Source organism: Phyllostomus discolor, chromosome 13 (genome assembly GCF_004126475.2).
Source record: "Phyllostomus discolor isolate MPI-MPIP mPhyDis1 chromosome 13, mPhyDis1.pri.v3, whole genome shotgun sequence".
Taxonomy (NCBI): Eukaryota; Metazoa; Chordata; class Mammalia; order Chiroptera; family Phyllostomidae; genus Phyllostomus; species Phyllostomus discolor.
The window spans coordinates 20,579,735-20,601,726 of record NC_040915.2 but is presented as its reverse complement, the minus strand read 5'-3'; the positions used below and the strand labels follow the sequence as shown (position 1 = coordinate 20,601,726).

The following is a 21,992-nucleotide window of genomic DNA, read 5'->3' as shown; positions in this document are numbered from 1 at the left end:
TTCATCGAAACTTTAAACGCACACACCATTTAACCGGGCAATTCCTCTCTGCGGCGTTCACCTGCACACCCACTCGCACGCACACCCACTTGCACGCATGCACGAGGACTCCCGGAGACGCCCGCTGCGGGCCGGCAGCAGCACTGAATGAGGGAGAACCTAAGTCCCCGACAGAGGCCTGGCTAAGGAGACTACAGTCAAGCTGAAGAATGCAGTAGATCTTTCTTTGCATGCTGGTATGAAATGATTTTTAAAATACATTATTAAGTAGAAAAAAAGCAATATGCACAGCAATGTTTTCAGCTTTCTACCATTTGTGTAAAAATGGAGGCAGGAAGTATGAGCATATGAGTGTTCCTGTCTGCACGGCTGGTCTCCAGGACACGCTGGAAGTTGGTAGCAGGGTTGCTCTGGGGAGAGGACACGAGAAGGGGAGAGAGGACTGCCATGGGTAACTTTTACAATGTCTTCAAGCAGGATCACACATTACATGTTCCAAATGAATACAAAAGCAAGTCAATTGTCTCTTGCCCACAATGCTGTCTGTTGAAACCAGTATGAAAATGAACTTGGTAGGTTGCTAGAGCTTCCTGGGGCGTGCTCTGCATGACCCTGCCCCCCAAATCTCTTCCCCATGCTTTAGCTCCAGTTGCAGCCTGCATCACAAGGTGGATCAGTTAACACTTCAAACAGCCTGGCTGACTAATCCATTCTAAATCAGGAAGCCTGGGTTTGAATGCCTTCTCTACCAGCAAGGGTGTTTATCTTGCTCTGTGCATACTAACAAATGTATATATAGACGGATGTGGTACGCCCGCCCGCCCGTGTGTGGAATGAAAGCCAAACCTCGGGGGTGATTAAATTCTGGGGTATAACGATGATCGTTCATGTGAAATGCTTGGAGGTGATGAGACAGTGTCCAAACCACAAACTCTCTGACTTAAAATAACAGCAGTCACTGTGGTGGACGTGGGCTGGTCAAGTCACAACACCACCTCACCTCTGTTTATGACTGTCCAGTTTGCAAATGGCTTTGAAATCCGTGATTCGTGCATTCTCAGAGCAATGCAGGGATCGTTCCCATTTTATGAAGGAGGAAGCGAGGCTGGAGAACGTCACGTGGTGGGCAACAGTTAAACCATGACTACCGTCTAGCTTCTCTCCCTGTCAAGGTCAGAAGCAGAACTGGGCCCATAGATGACCACTGGGAAGCAGGCAGTGTGCCCAAGAAGGGGTGCTTGCTGGTGGTAGAACCTACGATGTTAATTCCAAAAAAAAAAAAAAAAAAAGGCACTGGTTTTGACTGGTTGGTTATTTCTGGGTGACAGGGTTTTTTTTTTCCCTAATTGTATTCCTTCAAATTGCCAGAAACCTGCCACTTTTGTAACAAGAAAATGCAATTTATATAAAAATAAAAGAAAGCGCATGATCAGATAGTCCATGGAAAGGCATTTAAATGCCCTGAGCTGCTAGGAGGGGCTGTTTCTCGAGGGGGGAGATGATACGATGGGGGCGGTCCCCCTTTCGGTGACAAGCTAGCTCCTAACACGAGGATTTTTTTTAAGTGTCACTTAAATTTTTTATTAAACATATTTTGACATTAACATTAAAGTATATATTTGTTGAGGCAAGCAAACTATAAAATTGAAAAACTGAATTTAAGACAGTTATTTCTCCAAAATCTTTTGGGATTCACGGTGAACTATGGAGCAAAGAAAAAAATGTCTGAGTTATAGCAATCGAGAATTCTTGTTTTAAATTCTGTAATTTTTAGCTTCCCTGGTTCCCCGACAAAACTGCTCTCAGGTTAACGTGTGCCGTAAGACACAGAGCGGAGCTTCCCCTGGATGCAGGCAGCTCCTGTCTCCCAGGCTGAGGCAGGGCCAGGCCACCCGCACGGGCACCCACCAGGCGCCCACCCTGCGCACTTGGCCCTGCCCGTCAGCCAGTCCCGCCGTCATCTAATCCACCTGGCTGCAAAACGCGGCAGCTGGTGAGGACCGGAGGGAGTTAGGTAGCGCTGGTGTTGAATTGCCTACTGGCCACATGGTATGGTAAGTACGGTCGCTGTTTTTCCACTTGCTGTGAGCTTTCTTTAAATAATTGCAGACCTCGTGGTTGAGCAGGCAGCAAGCAGCTCTGCTGGGGGCCAGGGCCCCAGAATGGCCATGCAGGGCCTCAGAGAGCACCCAAAGCCAAGGCTGCAGATCTCCAGGGCATCTGAGAGTTCTCAGACACCTCGCCTCCCCTGTTAAAACAGGCTTTGGTTAAAACAGAGAGCTAAAAGGCCGCTTTCCAGTCACACACACACACACACAAAAAAGGTCCAAGATGGATAAAACAGTACTATGGAAAAAAGGAAGAAATCAATTTAAATAGAATCTGTCCATAGAGGATTTTGAATAACTGGCTCCTTTAAAAAAAAACCTCACCTGAAGTTCCTGATTTTCACCCAATCTTTCCACCCCCATAAGTGATTTATCCAAATGTTCCGTGATTCACTGGAAAGGTTAGAAATCGGGGATTCTCTTGCCTGCAGTTCCTCCTCCGCCTTCTCCTCCTTCCAAACCCACTCATTTAAGGCACATGATCCTATGACAAATTTCTTCCAACTTGCAGTTCAGAGAGAAGTCAGCACCTGCTACCAGGAAAGGGGACTTAGCCTGGGGGGGGGGTTCAGAACCTGCAACTGGCTTTGCACACTAGACGTAGGGAGACCACGTTGCCCATCTGAGATGTGACGGTTCCCTAGTTCCTGCGGTCTTCAGTAACTCACTTTCTGCCTCTCCACCCAGGACGTGGTGATTCTGCCCCGAGCAGAGTTTACAGAACCAAGACAGCCCCCACAATAGAGAAATGAGACCCAGCGTGGGAGAGATCAGGGGAACTCAAGCCCAGAGAGGGGGCCAGATTTTTCCAAGGTCACACAGCAATGAGGGACAGGCAGGACCTAAACCCAGACACCCAGATACAATGCTTCTACCATCCCCAGTGCAGCTACAAAATTCTCTCAACAAGATTTTCTCTTCCCACCTCTTACTTCAAGAGGAATCAGTGGAAGTCACAGTTCTCTGAGGGAGTTGCAACGGTTGCAAAACCACACAATAGAAGGATGTTGCAATTCCAAAAAGACTGGGGATCATTGCTCCGAGGAGATAAGCCTGGGAACTCAGTCTAGACAAGGCACAGACATGAATGGCTGAGGGGCCCCAGCCAAAACCCACCCCTTCTCAAACCGGCGGACTTGGCGAGCCACACGCCCCCCATTCCTGTTGAGTTCCTGCAACAGTGACCTTACTGGACAAGATACTGCAACATCCCTGGGCCACAGTATCTTCATCTGAAAAGTGAAAATGAAAATCCTCAGGAGGATGTTCACTGTGGATGTGAAAATGCTTTGTGAATTTCACAGTCACATGCTAAAGGGAGTACAGTAGTGGTGACAGGAATAACAGTAATTATCATTATGGCAATAATTATCATGATTAAATTTATTGAGGGCTTACTCCAGAGCCATTAACCTCCTGTGCCAGGTGGTTGTGTGGGCCTACCACGATAGAGACTGAAGCTTTATTTGGCCGGGGACTTCAGTCCGACTGCAGGTGACAAGTTGTGCCCAGCCTTGCGCCTCCACTCCACACCTAGACCCTGGGGACAAGTGGCCCAGACCACAGGGTGAAACCGCTCACCCCATCCTGCCTAAGGCCCAGGGAAAACCTAGTCACTGCCAAAGTCACCCTCCCCAAGACCTCCCCCCCCCCCCCCCCGCCCAGTGGCCTCCAGCTAGATTCTCAGGCTGGAAATCCTGGTCCTCCTGCTTGTGATTCTTCCAGGCTCTTGGTTCGTCTGCTCGCTCTTCACCCCCAAGGAAGGCCTCCAGCTCACATATCCCCGAGTCACTGGCTGCTCATTCACCAGCCGTAGGACGTGCTGGGCTTATGACAGGCTGCACAGGACGCCCTTCCCCATTGTGTCTGCAGCTCCCACTCACCCCTCAGTCCTGTCTGCTCCACTCCCTTGGGACTGGCCACCCTCCACAGCCACCGCAGAGCAGTTCTTCCCAGGGCAGGGAACAGGCCTTGTTCAAATCGGCAGGCCTAGCTTCCCGCCCAGAGGGAGAGATTGTGCCCGAGTAGAAAAAGGAAGGAGCTCCAAATGATAATCCACAGTCTGTCACTCATGAGGTCTACCAGTGACCTCCACCAATCTGTCATCAAACCATCAGGTCACTGATTGCCATTATTATCGCTATAACGCCCAGACCCTGCACATTATCATCCCATTTCGGGGGAGGGGGTGGGGGGAATGGAGGCCCAGGCAAATTAAGACACAAGCTCTAATTCAGTCAGCTGCCAAACGACAGACCCTCGCCCAGAGGTCTGGTCCTCGTCACTGTTCAAGTCTGCCTCCCACGGACCCTCCGGATCCAGACCTGGGGCTGAGTCCGTCACCTGGAACTGGCTGAAGCTGCTCCTACTCTGGTGGTCCCACAACTGGATCTGAGCAAAGGAGGCCCTTCTTCTCACTCTGGGGTGGGCTCTAATCCCCCTCCTCCCTCTCATGCTTTTCACTGCATCCCCAAGCCCACCCCATTCTCCCACAAATTAACCTGCTAATCTGGGCCTACTTTGGCTCTAGGGAGAGGGGCCTCTCCAGGGAGAGGGGCCTCTCCCTCGTTAGGCTGGCCTGCTCCAGCACCCAGTCTCCAGACCACCCCCATCTACAGACCACACCCACCTGTACCCCCAGAGGTGGGAGACTGCCACATTCCTGCTGGGCACTGGGCCACAAAGTGTGAGCCAGGCAGCCACTCCCTCAGCCACTAGGACAAAGAGCAAGTTCTGGGGAAGGCTGGGAGCCCCGAGGGCGCTGCCGAGCAGGCACCCCGTTGCTGCATACACAGGAGAGGAGCTGTTGCCCAACCCAAAAGAGAAAGTGGTGTGAGGTCAACAGGGCACTGGGGCACAGGGCTCCTTTGGGGCCAGGCCCTAAAACGGCTGGGCCCCACCACTTACCCTCTGAGCCTCAGGACCCTAATCCAAACAATGGGGCTAATTGTCTTTATCTTCTGGAAGTGTGGGAAGAGTCAAATGGGCTCAGCACAGTGGCCAGTACAGATTAAGTGGCCAGTACAGGCCAACTGAACAAATTCTTTTACGCATTCAAGAAACATCCAGCAGCACCAACCGTGCGCCAGGCCCGAGGCTAGGCCCTGGGGCTACCATGGGAACCAGACTGGCAAGTCCAGTCCTTACGGAGCTTCCATTCCCACAGGGGCAGCAGGCAACCAACGAGGAACAAATTAATACACAAAGCGTCCAGGAGTGGGATGTGGCCTCAGGAAAAAGAACAGATACTAGGATAGAAAACAGGCGGAGCAGGAAGGTCAGGAAGGCCTCTCTGAGGAGGTCTCAGCGGGTCTGGGGGAGGCGAGGGAGCGCCACGCCTGGCGCCGCCTGAAAGAGCATTCCCAGAAGGGGGAACGGCAAGTACACTAGCTCCTGGAGGCCACTTCTGCCACCGCTTGAGCCGTGTGCCCTGCCCTGCCCACACAGCAGAAGCAGAACCTAGCTGGGTGGACAGTGAACTGGGCATCAGAAGAAGTGGGTTCTAGTCCCCTGCTTCTCCTGAACTTCCTTACAGCCTGGGACCATGACCCTCTGACCTTTAAGGGGCCTGGTAAGTAAAGTGATCACTGGTCTGAGGGTCCACAGATAGCCTGCATTCCCTCAGGCCCCTCCTTCCCCCTTCTTCCAACCTACCCACCTCTGAGGTCGCTGTGATTTCCCCACCTCCTGAGCTGTCCTACGGGCAGAAGTGTGGCTGAGGATCACAAAGATAAGATATAGGGATAAAGACAAATATTTGAAAAGTGATTCACTGCAGGATCCTATCAAATCCCTCCCTGGGCCTCCACGTCCCCATCTGTAAAATGGCAATACTCCACTCCTCCTGCCCACAACGCGGGACTGAGGGGAAGATCAAATGGATGTGCCAGATAAGGAAGCCACCCTGATTCTTACGCAGGCATTACAAAGAGGCCCCCTATCTGCTGTTTGGTCATCTGTATCCTAAGTGCTACCCCATAGCCTGGACAAAGGCAGGAAGGACGGAGGGTGAAGGGGACCGAAAAGTTAATGCAGACACTCTACAAAGAGTATCTTATTGTTTAGGACCAAAGCCGGGTGCTGTAAGAGGGAGCTTTCTAAAAACAAAGAAGCTTAAGAGTCTGCTCTCAAAGATTCTCCGTCAGTAAGACTGAGAGAGCCCCAGACTGTGGCTATTATTTCTTCTAACTACACAGTTGATTCTGACATGCACTCTCGGTGGAAAAACCACTGATGACTTCTACCCATGTAGGGAAGGTGGCAGCATCTCCATTATTCCCGTCTGGGAGCCACCTGCCTAGAGCACAGAGCGGCGGTCTCACCCCTTGGATCGCACAGCTCGTAAGTCATGAACCAGACAGTCTGTGCTTGTTGATCACTCAGCAGCACGGTTTCTGGAGGCCAATCAGCACGTGCCACATACCTTTTCTACCACCACCACCCCGTACAGCCGAGGAAGTACAAAGGACAACATCTCAACATCTCCTATGAGGAGACAGCACCCACTTTCAAAGAAACTTGTACAGCTAGACTAACTCCTTAATCATCTGCCACGCTCAAGAAATAACACGTGCTTGCAACAGCTAAGTTGATAGCTAACTTTGAAACGTTTCCTGCTTTTAATAGACCTCCTATTTTACATGGTAATACCCAAATGTATCCCACTCTTCCTTGCTTCCTTGAACAGAGAACACTGAATAGAATAGGACCCTTTCCACGGGGATGACACGCTGTTGCTGACCCCATTAGCTTGGTGCTTTTACACAGTGCTGTCCTCAGGAACGAGGCATCTCCCTGCCAATCAACTTAAAGGCCCCAGAGGCCTTCAGTGCTGCAGTCCACACGCTTCCCACTCCAGTGGAGCGGCGCCCCTGACCCGTGCCTGCACAGACACACACTAACGGAACTACCTTGCTGATTCTAATGTCACACGGGCCAGGACAAGACTGCCAGGCTTATAGAAATTATGCATAAAGCAAGAATTAGTTGGTTCCTAAATAGGAAGGGTGAGGGATGATCAGATGAGGGAGGGACTAAGTCTTGAAGGGACCCTGAGCAAGGAAAGCTCTATGAGGCATGGAGTTAATCCTCTTGGGCTGGAGGGTGTGGTCACTGGTCCCCAAGTACTCCCTCGCCCCTGCACTTTACCTTCCTGGGTCCCCCATTTCTTCCTCCAGAGTGGACACCAGCCTGCCCCGTCCCTCTGGAACAAGCCACTGAGCAATGGACACGAGCCCAGTGTCAGGTCATGGTTTCCATCTCCCTGGAAGGTGTAGGGACATTTGACCAGTCACCTCCCTGCAAAGACTGAGCCTCCAAGAAGCTCTGAGCTCCTCCCCAGCTGGGCCCCAGCAACGCCCTGGAGTGGGCTGGACTCCTAACAATGGTTTAACATTCCACGAAGGCCTGCCTGCTGGAAGTGTGTTCTGATAGAGGGCCCTGGAGACTCCAAAACGTGGTTACCTTTCATTCCTTTGGGTGGGAGGCTTATCTCGGAAACAAGGCAGCAGGGTCCTTGTGGGGACTGGTACAATCCCCCTAAACTCCCCTCACCCCACATCCTAGCACAGCTTCAAGCACAGACACAGAGCCTCTGGAGCCAGGCAAATGATTGGTGAATTTTCTAAACGACCAACCAGCATTTGTCCATTCATTCAACATGCATCTAATACTCAACAAATATTTATCTGGGCGGCGGGTCGGGGGTAGCTACAGTGTGCCAGGAACTGTGGAGGCACTGGGGGGTTTGAGGGTGAACCAGCTTGATGAGGTCCCTCTCCTTAGGGAACTCCAGTCCAGGCTGGGTAGAGAAGAGTAAATAATAAACTCGCACCAACAAACTTTATCACTGGCTGGGACCAGAGTTTTGCATTTAACAAGGCTCCAGGGAAGGCCAGGGTCGGGGACGAAGCAGGCACACAGTGGCTCCTGAATAAATGGGTATTCCCTCCCCATAGAAACCCCCCGCCCCCAGGAACAAATCCTCCTCTGCGGCTTTATCTCAGCTGGAGGGGTGCCGCCCTGAGGCCCCCGCACTAGGCCTTCTCTCCCACATCCCACGCACTTCCACTGGGCAGCCCGTCCCCACGAGGCCACGTGCAGATGCCTCCTCCCTGCCTCCCATCACCCCCATTCCAGTCCTTCCCAGGTGCTCAGCCAGATTAGCCACACTGCAGTGGTTTAGACCCTGTGCTTTGTAGCCAGGCAGACCAAGGTTCAAATCCCAGCCTTTTTACTTACTATCTGCCTGGGTGACTTGGGGCAAATCCCTGAACTCAGTTTTCTTGTTTGTGATTGCACCAACCTCACAGGTAGTTAAAGATTAAACAAGATAATGCACCTGAACGTCCTAGCTTAGGACCTGGCACACACCAAGTAGTCACTAAAGGTTAGCTATGTTCTACGATTACTGTTATAATAAACAACATACTGTTGGAAACTTTTGCTGACTTCTCACCAGGATATTCACGGCTCTCCCCTTTAGTTCCTTTTCCCTGTTTTCTTACGGTGGGCTGGAGGGCAGACATGCACTCAGCAGGGTGACAGTGCAGAGTACAGAGGGCGCGCAAAGAATCTGCAACAAACTGGGATCACAGAGCAAAAAAGGGCCACTTTGAGGAGACGGGGAATTCGGGGAGGTGGCGCTCAAGCTGTCCTGGAAGGATGCGCTTGGAGATGGGGAGTGGGGACAGAGGTCTCCTGGTAGGGGCCCTCCCGGTTGCCTGGTTTAGGGAAGGAACTGCAGAGCAGCACCAGCCCCACAAGCTCTGGAGCTGGCCTCATCTCCTCAACTGCAAAATGGGGACAACAGCGGGGACTACTTCATGGGCTTCCTCTGAGATTAAGCGTGATTCCATAGGTGACTAATTTAGCACAGGGCCTGGGAGGGTAATTGCTTGAAAAGGTTAGCTGTTGTTAACCTGTTCTCATCACCGTAACTGTTAAAGGATACAGTTGAAGATGAGGCCAAGCTGGGTGCACCTACCCCCAGGGTCCATGCCAAGAATTCTATGTTGTTCTGCTCTTACAAGCAGTGGGTACAGTGTTGCACAGTCACGCGCTGTGTGATAAACACATGATGGATAGGCATTTGAGGCCTTGAATGCCATACCCAGGAGTCTGCTCTGCAGGTCGTGCAGGGTGGGCCTGCAGACGCCTTGACCATCTCAGACCAGGGGTTGCTGTGGCCTGAGGTGGCTAGCAGCATGAAGGCCAGGTCATCCTCATTGCCGAGGAGCCAGGGCAGGGCCCTCCCCAGTGTCCTGGGTACCACACTTTCCTACAAGGAGCCTAAGACCAGAAATAAAGGCTCAAGCAGCCACGTTGCCAAGGCTGTTTGCCATGGCAACATCAGGGAGCCGCCACTCGTGGGCTGGCTGCTGCAACTGCTCAGGGCCCGGTTTCTACCGTCTCCTCGCTCTCCCTCTGCTACACGACTGGGTTCTGCCAGACAAGCACAAGGAAAAAACACAGCTGCAGAGCTGCTGGGGAGCATCCATCTCAGCCAAGCAGGGCTCGCCCGGCTGAGTTCCCAGACAGTGGGTCCCAGACAGCTGAGTCCTTGCCACCGAGAGCCAGCCCTGGCCAAGCAGGCAGGAGATGGGGGTCTTGTTCTGCTTCGCCTGAGTGACCTGAAGGCATCTGCTGGTCTGCTGCCAGTCTGTTTCCTCACTTCAAGGCAAAGCCACTGAGAAAATGCTCTCAAAGTGCTCCGAACTCCCTGAAAGCTGCAGATTTACATTAGTGTTTTATATCATTGTCGTGGTCATCTCCATAGTGGCTACCACTTACTGAGCGTTTACTGGATGTCCTGCAATGCTGCAGACATCACTTATCCTCTGCAGTCATCCGAACAACATTCTAATACTTCAATTTTCATGGGGCAGCTGGGGTCAGAGAAGACTCTTGCTCAAGATCACACACTAGTAAGTGGTAGACGCCCCCACCATCCAAACCCGTGTCAGGTGGCCTCCAAAGCCCAGCACTCGGAAGCCCTGCATATCCTCTCCTCTCCTGAAGTGGCATCTCACTGGACTTGGCTTCCTCCAAGTCAGCATCGTAACACTTGCTAAGCTAGAGGGGTTCCTCTTCAGTTCCCCCCCAAAGTTTGGGGAGAAGAACGTAATGCTCTGAAAGAACCACAAGGCCAGGGCAGGATCAAGGGCCTAGAGTTCACGTCTGCATTACATTCGACTATTTTTAACACCAACGATGACTCCTCTTGACTGAGCATTTGTAAGCACCTCACCAGCACCCATCAGTCTTTGCTAAAACCATTTAGAGTATGTGCCACCATCAGGCCCATTCCCTAGATGAAGAAACTGAGGCTCGAAGAAATCACGTGCCAAGGCCACAGAGGTCAAACCTGGGATGCAAAGTCCCCAGCTACCTAAGTGAATAATTACAGCAAATGTTCATTTTCTTATCTAAAAGACTGAGCAGTGATTATAGCCTTTGGGGATAATTCTTCAATGGTTTTGCCCTCCCACTTGTGAAAATCACTCTGGTCTCCTACTCCGGACTGGCAATAACTCAGTGTCCATCCTAAGCAAAGGGCGGGGTGGGAGCCCAGGAGTCCCGAAGACCTGTGCCTGGCCCAGTAGTGCGACCTCAGGCCCCTCCTCGCAGCTCTGTGAACCCAGGCTGCTGACCCTGCAGCCCTGCCTCCCTCATTGGGTGGCCCTGAGCACCTGAAGAGAAAACCCAAGGTCAGATGCAAGGGGAGTGGGTGAGGCCTTTGGGGGTTAGCAACAGTGAGAGCCAAAAGAAAATGCAGCCTGTCCAGGGCTGCTGGGTAGACTGTACCCCAGGGTCCCATGGCCACCACAAAGCCCAGGACCCTGAGCAACAGTGTATGTCCAAAGACCACCCAGCCTGTTGCTCCCCAGAACTAAGCCCCCCCCCCCCCCCCCACACACACACACAAATGCAGGTCCTGATACTGGGAAAGAACTGGCCGGGGAGTCAGGGACCTGGGCCTCCTCCAGCTGGGTGCCCCCCCCTTCTATGCCCCCAGTGCTCCTTCTTCAGGAAAAGGCCGGGGTAGGTCTGAGGCTCTCTAAGGGCCCACCAAAGCCTGGCCAGAGAGGGAGCTAGCTGCTCAGGAGCCAAGGTTCAAATCCCAGCTTCGACGCCCGCTACTTCAAGACCCCCCGGTGACTTACCCTCTGTGCCTCAGTCCCATCACTTACAAAATGGGGATAACAGGCCCAGCCTTGCAGTTATTGAGAAACCCACGTGACAGTACTCAAAAGTTTCTTTGTAGGTACACACTGCAAACGTCCCGGAGAACACGCTGTGGTGTGTGGGCGGGTGGACCAGCGTGGCCACAGATCCGAAACGCCTGCAGCTGGAAGGCAGGCCTCGGGGCTGCACTACACCAGGCCCGCCACTGGCTCCTTCTGTGTAAGTATGACATTTTCCATGGTAAAATGTTTAAAATGCAAAGTTCTTTTCAGAGAGCCTGACTCCTAGTCACATAAAACACGACCCAGAAACTCGTCTGCTTCGTAGGTGGCCACAATGCTAGTCTAGGTTAGAAGCGTTATTTCTCGCCCTCCCAGAGCTGTCCACCGAGTTGTCGGGATGAAGGGACACAGGTGCCCCAGGGCAGGAAGTGGCACCCCACGCACCAGTGGTGGAGGCAGAAGGGCAGTTGGCTTAACAATTAAAAGGCTTTCCAGAGAGGCCGAGTGTGAGCCGGGGCTTCACGTGCCCGCGGCCTATGAGCACGGTATAGCAGGCGGAGAGGAGACGTGGGGAGGATGTTCCAGGTCATCCCACAAGCACTGATCCGTCTGTCCCTTCTCAGGGACACATGGACTGAAGACACAAAATGAGAAGCCGTGTCTACCCCGCAGGGGCTCGAGGTCTAGCAGCTTTGTCCACTCGGTGAGGACTCAGAACGACTGCTCAGTTTCAGCACTCGGCTCCCTCACTGTGAGGGGACAATGCTGAATGAAACAAACGAACAGCGACAAAAAAATCATTGTCCTTGCGGAGCTTAACAATCTGGAGTGATTTCCTGAACAACACTTAATGTGGCCTGTATTAGGTGAGTTGTATCTATTATTTGGTGCTCATTATATGCCAGGCATTGAAGTAGGTGCTTTCAATCAGGTTTGCCATTTGATGGTCATTGACTCCCTGCAACAACCTTATAAGGGAATTAATATTTATCTTGATCTTTACAGATGAGGAAAGGGAAGCTCAGAGAGGCTATGTGACCCACCAAAGGTCTCCCAGCCAACAGTCTGTAGAGCCAGGACTCAAACCTGGGCTGGCTGACTTGAGAGTGCGTGCGGGCGTGCGTGCCGCACACATGGGATGCAGCTGCGCCCGGAAGTGCAAGGGAAGGCCTCGCCAAAGCAATGGTTTGGGGGCTGGGTCTTGCAGGATGAGGGCAATGGTGGGAATGGGGACAGAGGACATAAAACAGCATGAGCCTGAGCTTCCAGGAAGAAAACTCGTGATCCTGGGTGGACCAGGGCCCTGAAGGGACAGCAGATGACTGAGGACAAAGCTGGGGCCTGGCCCTCCACCTTCAAGTACCTGAAGGCCCTTGATCATCAGGTTTAATTTAAAAGTTTTCATTTCATTTCATTTCAAAAGCACCGGGGAGCCATGGGTGATGTGTGAGCAAGGGAGTGACATCAGACATGCACTCTTAAGAGGATTTATCTGCTGTCAGGGCCAAGGACAAGTGAAAGAGGACAAAGTCTAGCGTGGCCAAGATCTGTTTGGTGGCAACTGCAGGGATGTAGTTGTGCACGTGCAGGGACCGAGACTAGGCGCGGGCGGGGGGGGGGGGGGGGGGGCGGAGGAATGGGAAGGCCAATCCAGTCCCATGGATTTCCCATCAGCTGAGTGTCCATGGGACGGATGTGAGGTGCTGGACTACCCTGGAAGAGGAGAGACAGTAAAACAACTCCGCTCATTCTCATCCAAATGGTTTTATTTGGGTTCCCTTCACACTCACACAACAAGAATTATGCTCCTGTTTGTACATAAAAAGACTGAATGGATGGGAGTCCGCTCCCTACTCGATCCTGCCCTTCTAAAGCGCCTCAAAGAGAGAAGAATGCCAAGTTTTCTGAGTAGCAAACAGATGCTCGTTTTATTTTTTTAAAGATTTTACTTATTTTTAGAGATAGGGGAAAGGAGTGAGAATGAGAGGGAGAGAAACATTGACGTGAGAGACAAACACCGATTGGTTGCCTCTCGCACACACCCGCCTGGGGACCGAACCCTCAACCCAGGCATGTGACCTGACCAGGAATCAAACCGGAGGCCTTTCCAGGTGATGCCCAACCAACTGAGCCACACTGGTCAGGGCCAGATGTTCATTTTAAATACATTATTTAATGCCCAACCCTAAGAATTAGGGCCTCATTAGCACCATTTCACAGATTGAGAAACTGAGGCCTAGGGAAGCATTTGCTCCAGGTGCTGGAAGAACTAAGACAGAAATAGAAAGCTGTCCCTGTCTTCACACATCTTGGAGTAGGCAGTCCGGAAACTTTACCCACTGATCGCAGTGTAGGTAGGTAGACGGTCTTCAGCTGGTCAGTGAGTTCTCTGAAACTATAATCCTCACCTACTAATGGGAACAGTGCCTACCCTTTGTAGAAGCTTCATGAGACTGCAACATGTAATGCACATAGAAGGTTCAGCAGAGTGCATGGCCTCTAGAGTGCACAGCCTCTAGGGGATGCTCAACAAACGATGATGATGATGATCATGATGATGATAATGATGAAGGAGGTGACAGCTGTTACCTGCAATGCTCGCGTTAATGGCCTCACTTCCAAGCCCAAGCCCCTATCTGCAAAGCTGCTTCTGAGTCAAAAGCAGTGTCCTATTATTCCAGAGAGAGAAAGAAAAGGGTGACTCATATCCTTGCAATGGGGGAGCTTCTGGCTGGCTTGCATCAGCTGGGGAGAGGATGGCCCCGAGGTGAGGGGAAATATGAACCCCGGGGCCCCACTGCCTTTCCTGGGTTTCACAGGCATCCTGATCATTATTAGCACCAGCGAGGGAGCCCCAGTGAAAGAGGAGCCCAGGCCCCTGAGAAAGCAAGCATGTCCCCTTCCGGGCTTAGGTGAAGAAGTTGTTCTCCCTGGTCTCACACAGGTGCACAAAGGCACCCAGCAAAAGCTGCCCTTCAACTTACTCCTACAGATGGCCAGCACTTGGACTTGGAAAAGAAAGTGGTCCAGCTTCTGGGGCTGGGGAGGCAGTGATATTCCAGACCTCACAAGTGAACACTAGGACTTCAGCCCATTTTCCCACTTCTCCAGCTGCTTGGGGGGGTGGGGGGGCCCTCCTGGGAGCTCAGATCAGCTTTAGAACAATGAGGGGAGAGGACACCAATTAAAAAAGGGGCCATGTTTTTACCAACACAGCATTTTACAGAACAGAACCATAAATCATATGGGGGAAAGGTTCAGCATTACAAGTAATAAAAAAATGCACATTAAACAATAAGGGTGACAGAGAATTTATTGATGAACAGGTTAATAAAAATGAAAACACCAAGAGTTATCTGGGAATGGGGCACCAGGCATTCCCACACAATGCTGGTAAGTGTGTAAATTAGCACAGTCTTTCTAGAGAGCAATGCAGAAATGTGTTTACCAAATGCATGCATAGTTCCTTTGACAGAGTACTTTCACTTCTAGGAATTTAAATAAAGGAAATAAGACATATGCAAAGTTATTAATTTCAGCACAGCTCACAATAGCAAAAATAAAAAATAAAAACAGCTTAAATGGCTAACAATAAAGGACTGATTAAACACATTTTGGTTCGACCCTCAGTGAGATACTATATACTATATAACCATTAAGCAGGATATTTATTAACGAGGAAAAATAGTCACAGTATATTGTTTGGAGGAGGGGGGAAAAAGCAAGTTACAACAGTGTGATTCCAAATTATAATTAGTATATAAAGGATGAGTCCATTTCTCTATGAAGGTATAATCGATAGGAAGCTACAGGAACGGGAAAAGTCTGGAAACACACGAAAATGAACAGTGGCTGTTCTCTCTGGGTAAGATTACATGTTTTCAACTGCCTTCTCGATGCTTGCCCGTCTCTTCTAACAATTCTACAGATAAACATTTTCAAATGACGAGGGGCTGGACCAGATGACTTACAGAGTCCCTGCCACTTCTGACATTTCGGCCATCTGTGACTGATGTCCCAAGGGACTTTGAACAGCCCATACTTGGTGTGGGCTTATGGTGTGGCCTTTGGAGCCCAAGTGCGTGCCCACAGCTGCAGCCCTCTGCGTTCCTCTCTCCCCATACTTGCTGCCCAGCTGTCTCCCCAGCCAGCCTGGGAGCCCCCCCTGTAATTCATGCGCCTGGCCAAGAGCTGAGCGAAGGAACTCGGCATGGTGACAGGTGCCACGGGGGAACGAGGAGATGAAAGGCACAACTCGAGCTCTAGACTCTTACTGGGACACAGGACACAGACACCAAGTGCCTGGTTGTATAACACAAACTGAGAGGACCAGGGAGAGGAAGGGAAAGCAGGGCAAGCCAGGCGGGGAAGGCCTGCTGGAAGAGGCCATGCGGGACGGGTGGACGAGGGCACGGCACTCAAGGGGCGCAGCCTGAGCAAAGGTGAAGCCAACCCAAAGTCCTCTGGAATACATGTCCCAAACCTTTCCAAGAAACTTTCACAATCCCCGGTCGGCTGGATCCCTGAACTTTGGCCTGAATGGGTAAAAGTTAAGTCTCTTAAACAGAAGTCTTCCCTCTATCTAACCCTGGATTAGCCACCAAAGACAATTTAAGTCTTTTGGATGAGACAACAAATTACCTTTGTATTCACTTTCCCCAGCCTTTCCAGTGGGAGGAGGGGATGGTGAGGGAGGGTCTGGGGGAGGAAGGGGAACCACAGGAACCGCAGGAACCGGCCTTCTCACCCGCACAATGTGCTCACTTCCACCAGGCCCTGGACTTCCCCTGGCGGCCCCACCAGCCCCATTTGACAGGTGGAGGAAAGGAGGCTCCCAGGGCTAAAATGGCTTGCTCCAGGGTCACCCAGCCAGAGAGTGGGGAAGGCGACTCCACTCAGGCCTTCTGACTCCAAGTCCAGTGCTATTTCGAGGTAACACACAGGACCTGGAGTCAGGAGCCCTGGGTGGCTCTGTCACCCGCTGGCTGCGTGGTCCCGCACAAGCCGCTCACCCCTCACGGCCCCTGTCCCCAACTGTAAAACGAGGGGGCACGTGACGGCCCGCCCAGGTCCTCTCAGAGAAGGGCTCTAGGAGCCCTCGGGGGCGGGGCGAAGCTCTCCCTATCAATTACATTTCCCAAGTTGGGCCGGGGATGATCACCAGCAGATCCTCAGCCAGTCACGTGGTTACATAAAAAAAGCAAACGTCCCAGATTAACTTTCACTGCACTGCTTCTGCTGACACCCGGTTTACCCAATTTTCTAGTTTCCTTGAGTGGAACATCCCTCCTGGGTAGGTAGGCCCTCTGGGCAGCTAACGGGAGAAATAATTAATTACAGGTTAGCCAAAGAGCACTGAAGATGGAGTTAAAACCTGGAGTCGGGTCCAAAACGACCAGATCTTGCTCCGGGTCCCCGAACAAGTCTCCAGGCCTTTTTCACCCTCGACTTAGTGGAGAGGCTTGGAAACCCTCCCAGACAAGGGCGACGGCTGTGGACAGAACTTTCCCAGGTGCAACTCTGTCCCGCCCGCACCCAGTACCCCTAGCCCCCGGTTGTCCGCTGGGGTGGGGGGCTGTGGGGACCGTGGTGGTTCTGGGGCTGGGATCTGCAGTCCCCGCAGATTTGGGCTCTGCTCTCTGGGCGTGTGACGGCGCCCGGCGACCGCCGCTGGAGCTCCACTGCGGTTTCGTCAGAGGTAAAGGTACGCGCCCGGCGCGCGCGGCGTGTGCACACAATCACACAGACCCGCGCGCGCAGCCCACTCAGCACACACTCCCCTGGCCTTGGGAAGCGCGATCACACTCCACCAGCCCCTTCGGCCTCTGACCGGAACCCACCCGAGTGCGTCTGCCACCGACCACGAGGCCCGGCTGCTCCCTGACGCAGGAACGTCTGCAGCGCATCGGGACTGGCCTTCTCCCGCGCGTGGCGGGCTTCGTCTCCGAGACACCCCGTCTCGCCGCGCCATCGTAGCCGCCAGCCGGGAGTCGCCACCCGGAGTCCGCCCGGAGCTGAACGTCTCGGCTGCAGCGTCCCCTCCAAGTCGCGTCTCGCGGCTCGGAGTCAGCTTGCAAGGCTCTCCCCGCCCACCCGGTCCCATGACAGCTGCGGCCGCCCAAAGACAGGCAGATTACAACAAGAAGCAAAGTTTCCCTCTCAACCCTCCCACCCCCGCCCTCTCCGCCCTCCCCCTCCCTTCCAGTGTTATGCAAAACGAGCCAGTTTGGCACCGGCGCTCTGACTCTAGGTACCAAACCAGCCCCGGCGAGCCGCGCCCGGTCCCACCCGGGGGCTCCTCTCCTCCTAGCCTAGGCATGAGCCCGCATCCGGGGTCTCTTTCTTTGCTCCACCGCATCCCCATTCTCCCGGCTTCCTGCAGCCTGGCGCCAGGAGAAAAAGCTCTAACTATGGGGCCAAACTTTGTGCTTTCAACAGGCACGGGGCTGGGGAAACCCAGGGAGGGGTTGGGGGGCGCGCACGCCTCGTTCAGGCATTTTCGGTGGCTGTTTGTCCCACCAGCCCCCGCCCCCCGCCTCGGTCCCCAAGTCGCCAGCTTCTTTGGCGCCACCCCCCCCCCACCCCGGCACACCAGAGCACCCTCTCCTGTCACGCGCGTGTCGCCGGTGGGGCTCCCTGGAGCTGCCAGATCCCGGGACGCCGCCTCGCCTTCCCTTCCCCCCGCATCGCCGAGCGCGCACCGGGGCCGCGCACCGCAGGGGGACCCAGGCGCCCCCAGACAGTCCTTCCGCCCCCATCCTGCCGTGCTTTCACCCCCGGGCGCTCCGCGGGGTAGCGTAACCAGGAAGGTGCTATCCCCGGCGTAGGTCCACGTGCCCCTCAGACCCCTAAGCGGGCAACTGGCAGGAAACTCCACGCTGCGGGCGCAGATGAGGAGCCACGGAGCCGATGGGGAGTCACGGGAGGCAGGAGACTGGAGGAGCAGGGGACTCTGAGGACAGGGGTAGGCGTCTGTGCCGGGGCCACAAGTCCACGTGAAAGTACAGCAGCAAGTGCCGGGAGCCTGAGGGCGCACCTTCTGCACCCGGAGCTAGCCCGAGGGTCCCCCACACCTTGGCGCGGCTCCACCTCCCCAAGGAAACGCAGTACCCCCACCCAGCTCTGCCGGCGGCGGGGGGGGGTGCGGATTCCAAGAGACCAAGACTAGACCCTCCCCTGCGGCCGTAGCGCCCACGACGTTCCGGCTTGCGCGGGGGAGACCTCTAGCTCCCTGCCCCCTTAACGGGGCGCATCGCGGGGTTCATGGAAGGGGTCTCTGCAGCCTGGAGCCCCCGATCCCCTCAATGCACCCTGCGCTGCCTCCCAGCCACCCCAGCTGCAGCGGCAACCTCTGCAGCTCAGCACCCCTGGCCCCAGGCCCGCAGCCCCAGCTGGCGGTACCTGCGTGTCGGCGAGATAGTTGAGGAAGAAGGAGGAAAGCTCTTCGTCCAGCAGCGCGCCGCAGTCGTTCCCCGCCATCTTCCAGCCGCGGCTGCAGCGTGCGGCGGAGTCAGCGCCGAGCCGGCGCGGGGGAGGGAGCCAGCGAGCGAGCGACGGAGGCGGGAGGGGGGGAGCGAGGGAAGCGGAGGGCGGAGCTCAGGCCGCGGCTGCCGCAGGGCCGCTGGCTGCGGGGGCGGGGCCGCGCGGTGCCGGAGCTAGCAGGGGGTCGCGCCCCCACTTTCTTGCGCCAAGTCTGAAGCCGCGATGCTCGCCCGCAGCCCCCGACCGCTACGATGGCGCCTGAAGCCCGGGGACGGTGCCCCAACCTGCAGCCCGATGCCTGCGCAGCAATGCGGGCAGCCCCCAGCTTTTGCCAGAGCGAATCACGTTGCCTTAGCGCTGGGCGGGTCCTCCGAGACAACCTGCTTCAGCACTGATGGGGAAACTGAGGCCTGGGAAGGCAGAGGACCGCGTTTGAAGTCACTTCAGTAGAGGGAAGACAAAGCCTAGGTCTGACTGCGCCCGAGGTTGGAGTTTCCCTACCGGGACTGCAAGACCAGAGAAGGAGGGACACCACAGTTCAAAGGTGGAGAAATCAGGGACTGCTCCTCGGAAGGGGTGGCATTTTTATATTTAATTTGAAAATATGTTGACTCATCTTCTGTTAAATTTGGCAATCTCTCTCAGGTCTCCTTTCACTCCCCTTAAGTGCTTCAAATAATAAAATTAAGAACAACGTCTCTTACATGGCCCGAAACGCCTTGAAGTGGCCAGGCTTCCCGAGGCCCACTGGCCTTCTCCGCGCTCCTTGGATGAACCATCTCATAATGGGCCTTTCACACCGAGTGCCGTCCCGTGCCCAGCAGCCACTCACCTGGTAACCACGTCTTCAAGGCATCCTCCCCCACTGTCCCTCACACTGTCAACCCACTGCCGGTACCCTCGCTCCCTCCATCCTAGCTCTCTTAGCTCTGCAGGCCTTCCTTTAACACACTGGTTCCAGATGCCACCTTACATATGTCTCAGGGAAAATTTGACCTACCTAGCCTTCCTTACTAGATTCCAAGAGCTGTGAAAACAGGGCCTGAATCTGCTTTTCCACTTGCCGTGTTAACCTAAAAACTAGGATGGTTTTGGTTTCCACTGTCCCCCGCACCACCACCAGATTGTATAGATAAGGAAACTGCCCAGGGTCAAAGTGCATGTGGATCGGGTGCCGGGCCGGAACCTGAACTGAGGCTTCCTGACTGCAACCTTGAACTCTCATCGTTAGGACCCGCTGTTGGCCAGGCAGGAGATGAGGGCTCGGCCAGGGTAGAGGCAGGAAGGCGGGAAGACCTGGACCTGTTTTATTGGGCTTGTCCTGCTCTCCCCTCACCTGTACTCGCCAGGGCTGCCCCACCCTGTCCCAGCCAGAGGAGGAAATAGGGAGAGTCCCATACACCTGCTCAGACTTGAACACCCGAAGCGTTTCCTCCTCTGTCCTGAGCTTCCCAGAACCTCAGGGTGTGATTTCACTCTTTGGGCTTTAGGCCAACACACTTTTAAGGAACAGCAAGTGGACATCTAGCCTTGGAGCACGAGTCAGGGAGTCGGGAGTCCTGGATGCTGGGCCAGCCCTGCCATCCCTTGTTCCAGTCTTGGGCAACTCAGAAAGTTAAGCACATAGTCAGACTGTCAAGTGTTGAACCCCCACCAGTCATTTAGTCTCAGGCCTGAGTTTCCTCACCTACGCAAACGGGGATCATAGAATTACTTACTTCATAAGGCAGTTGTGGTGATTAAGGAGATAATGTATCTTGGCACAGTGCCTGACCTCATAGGAAATATGCAAAACTCTCTGACTCTCTGTTTCCTCACCTGTAAAGATGGTGGTAAAACACATATCCCTTGAAGGCATTGGTCTGTGTTGCTTTCCTGCAGCACTTGCAGGCTGCTGGCTCTCCTGGACTCCAACAGATCCAGATTTGAATGCTGTGCCCGCTAGTTATGTGTCCTTGGTCACTTACTTAGCCTCTCTGAGCCTCTGTTTCCTCCTTGCAAGAAGAACCTTGGGAGGTTTGCATGAAACAATACGTGTAAAATAAATTGCTTGACCCTGCACCTGGCAGAGAGGAAATGCTCATCCTCACTCTGTCACCGTCACCGACCACGTCACCATGAGCACGAAGGACTTGAACTCTCTGAAAGCCCCGCTTTCCTGCTGCTGCCCGGGGACAGCAGAGTCAGAGCCCTGCAGGACAGTTTCTGGAGATCTCTCTACCAGATCCAGCCGGGGGCTGTTCCCCTTATAGCCCAGAGGCCAGACGTGGAGCGTTCCCCCGGCCTACCATCCCTGGCCGTGACTTTGCAGAGCTCCTAGACCAGATAGGGCCTCCCAGGGAATGCCTCCCGGGGAAGGCCTCCACACTGCTCCCTCAAAGGTATTTGTCTTTAAAATTCCAGGCTTGATAGAAAAGCCACACATTGCCCAGCTTCAGGAACTTCCTCACTAATCACTGTGTCCTCAGAATGGGTTTCTGGCTGGCAAGAAACTCAGGTGAGAGGTCACCTCATCTTATCCCAGGAATTCCTTCAAAAAGGCTACCCACGGTGTCAGCCTCATCACCTCCTCTAGTCCTTGGAGGAATTTGAAATCCTTCATTGAGGTTAGAAGCTCTCAAGAAACTGAAGGTGCTAGATAATCTCATGCAGTTTGCTGACCCTCCCTGAGTCTGTTTCCCTATCTGTGAAATGAAAGAGCTGAGCTAAGTGACCCTCAGCCGAACCTTCCAGCCCAAAAATGATGTCAGTTTACAGATACCAGCCGGCACTTTGCCGCTTTCCTATCCTGGGCATGCGCCAGACACCTGAGTTTGTATCATCTCAGGTTGTTTTCGACAATCCTGAGTAATTGGCATTGTGATGTCCATTCTGCGATTGAGGAAACTAAAGCTTCAAAGGGGTTGAAGTGTTTAGCCCAAGACCAAGCAGCTGGAGACATATCGAGATCTGAACCCAGGTCTGTGCTTGGTCCAAGCCACAGTCCCTTGAAAGGCATTGAGAAAGACCCCATAGTAGCTAACCACTCCTGGGAACGGTGGCACATTTCTAGTTTTATGACTTTCAAGTGAAGGGCAGTAATAACGCCAAGCCTGGGTTTCATGTGACCCAACTCCTATCTTCTGTGCCTTTTTATTGGCCTTGCCTCTCCCGAGATTAGTGAAAGTTTGCCCTGCGCATACTCCGGGCCAAGCCCAGACTCCTCCAGGCTCTG

General features: G+C 53.6%; 1 protein-coding gene across 3 annotated transcripts in view; it reads right to left on the bottom strand.

The window, feature by feature from the left end:
* The window catches only part of PPARGC1B (PPARG coactivator 1 beta), a 103,849-nt gene extending 85,010 nt beyond the window's left edge, over positions 1-18,839 (bottom strand). For all 3 annotated transcript variants that reach the window (XR_004900553.1, XM_028528487.2, XM_036014712.1), the window contains exon 1: positions 18,698-18,839. Coding sequence is in view for 2 of the 3 variants with exons in the window: in XM_028528487.2 (XP_028384288.1) it covers positions 18,698-18,775 (78 nt within the window). In the remaining variant the exon portion in view is untranslated. The remainder of the gene's footprint in view (positions 1-18,697) is intronic.
* Positions 18,840-21,992: the final 3,153 nt, after the last annotated feature.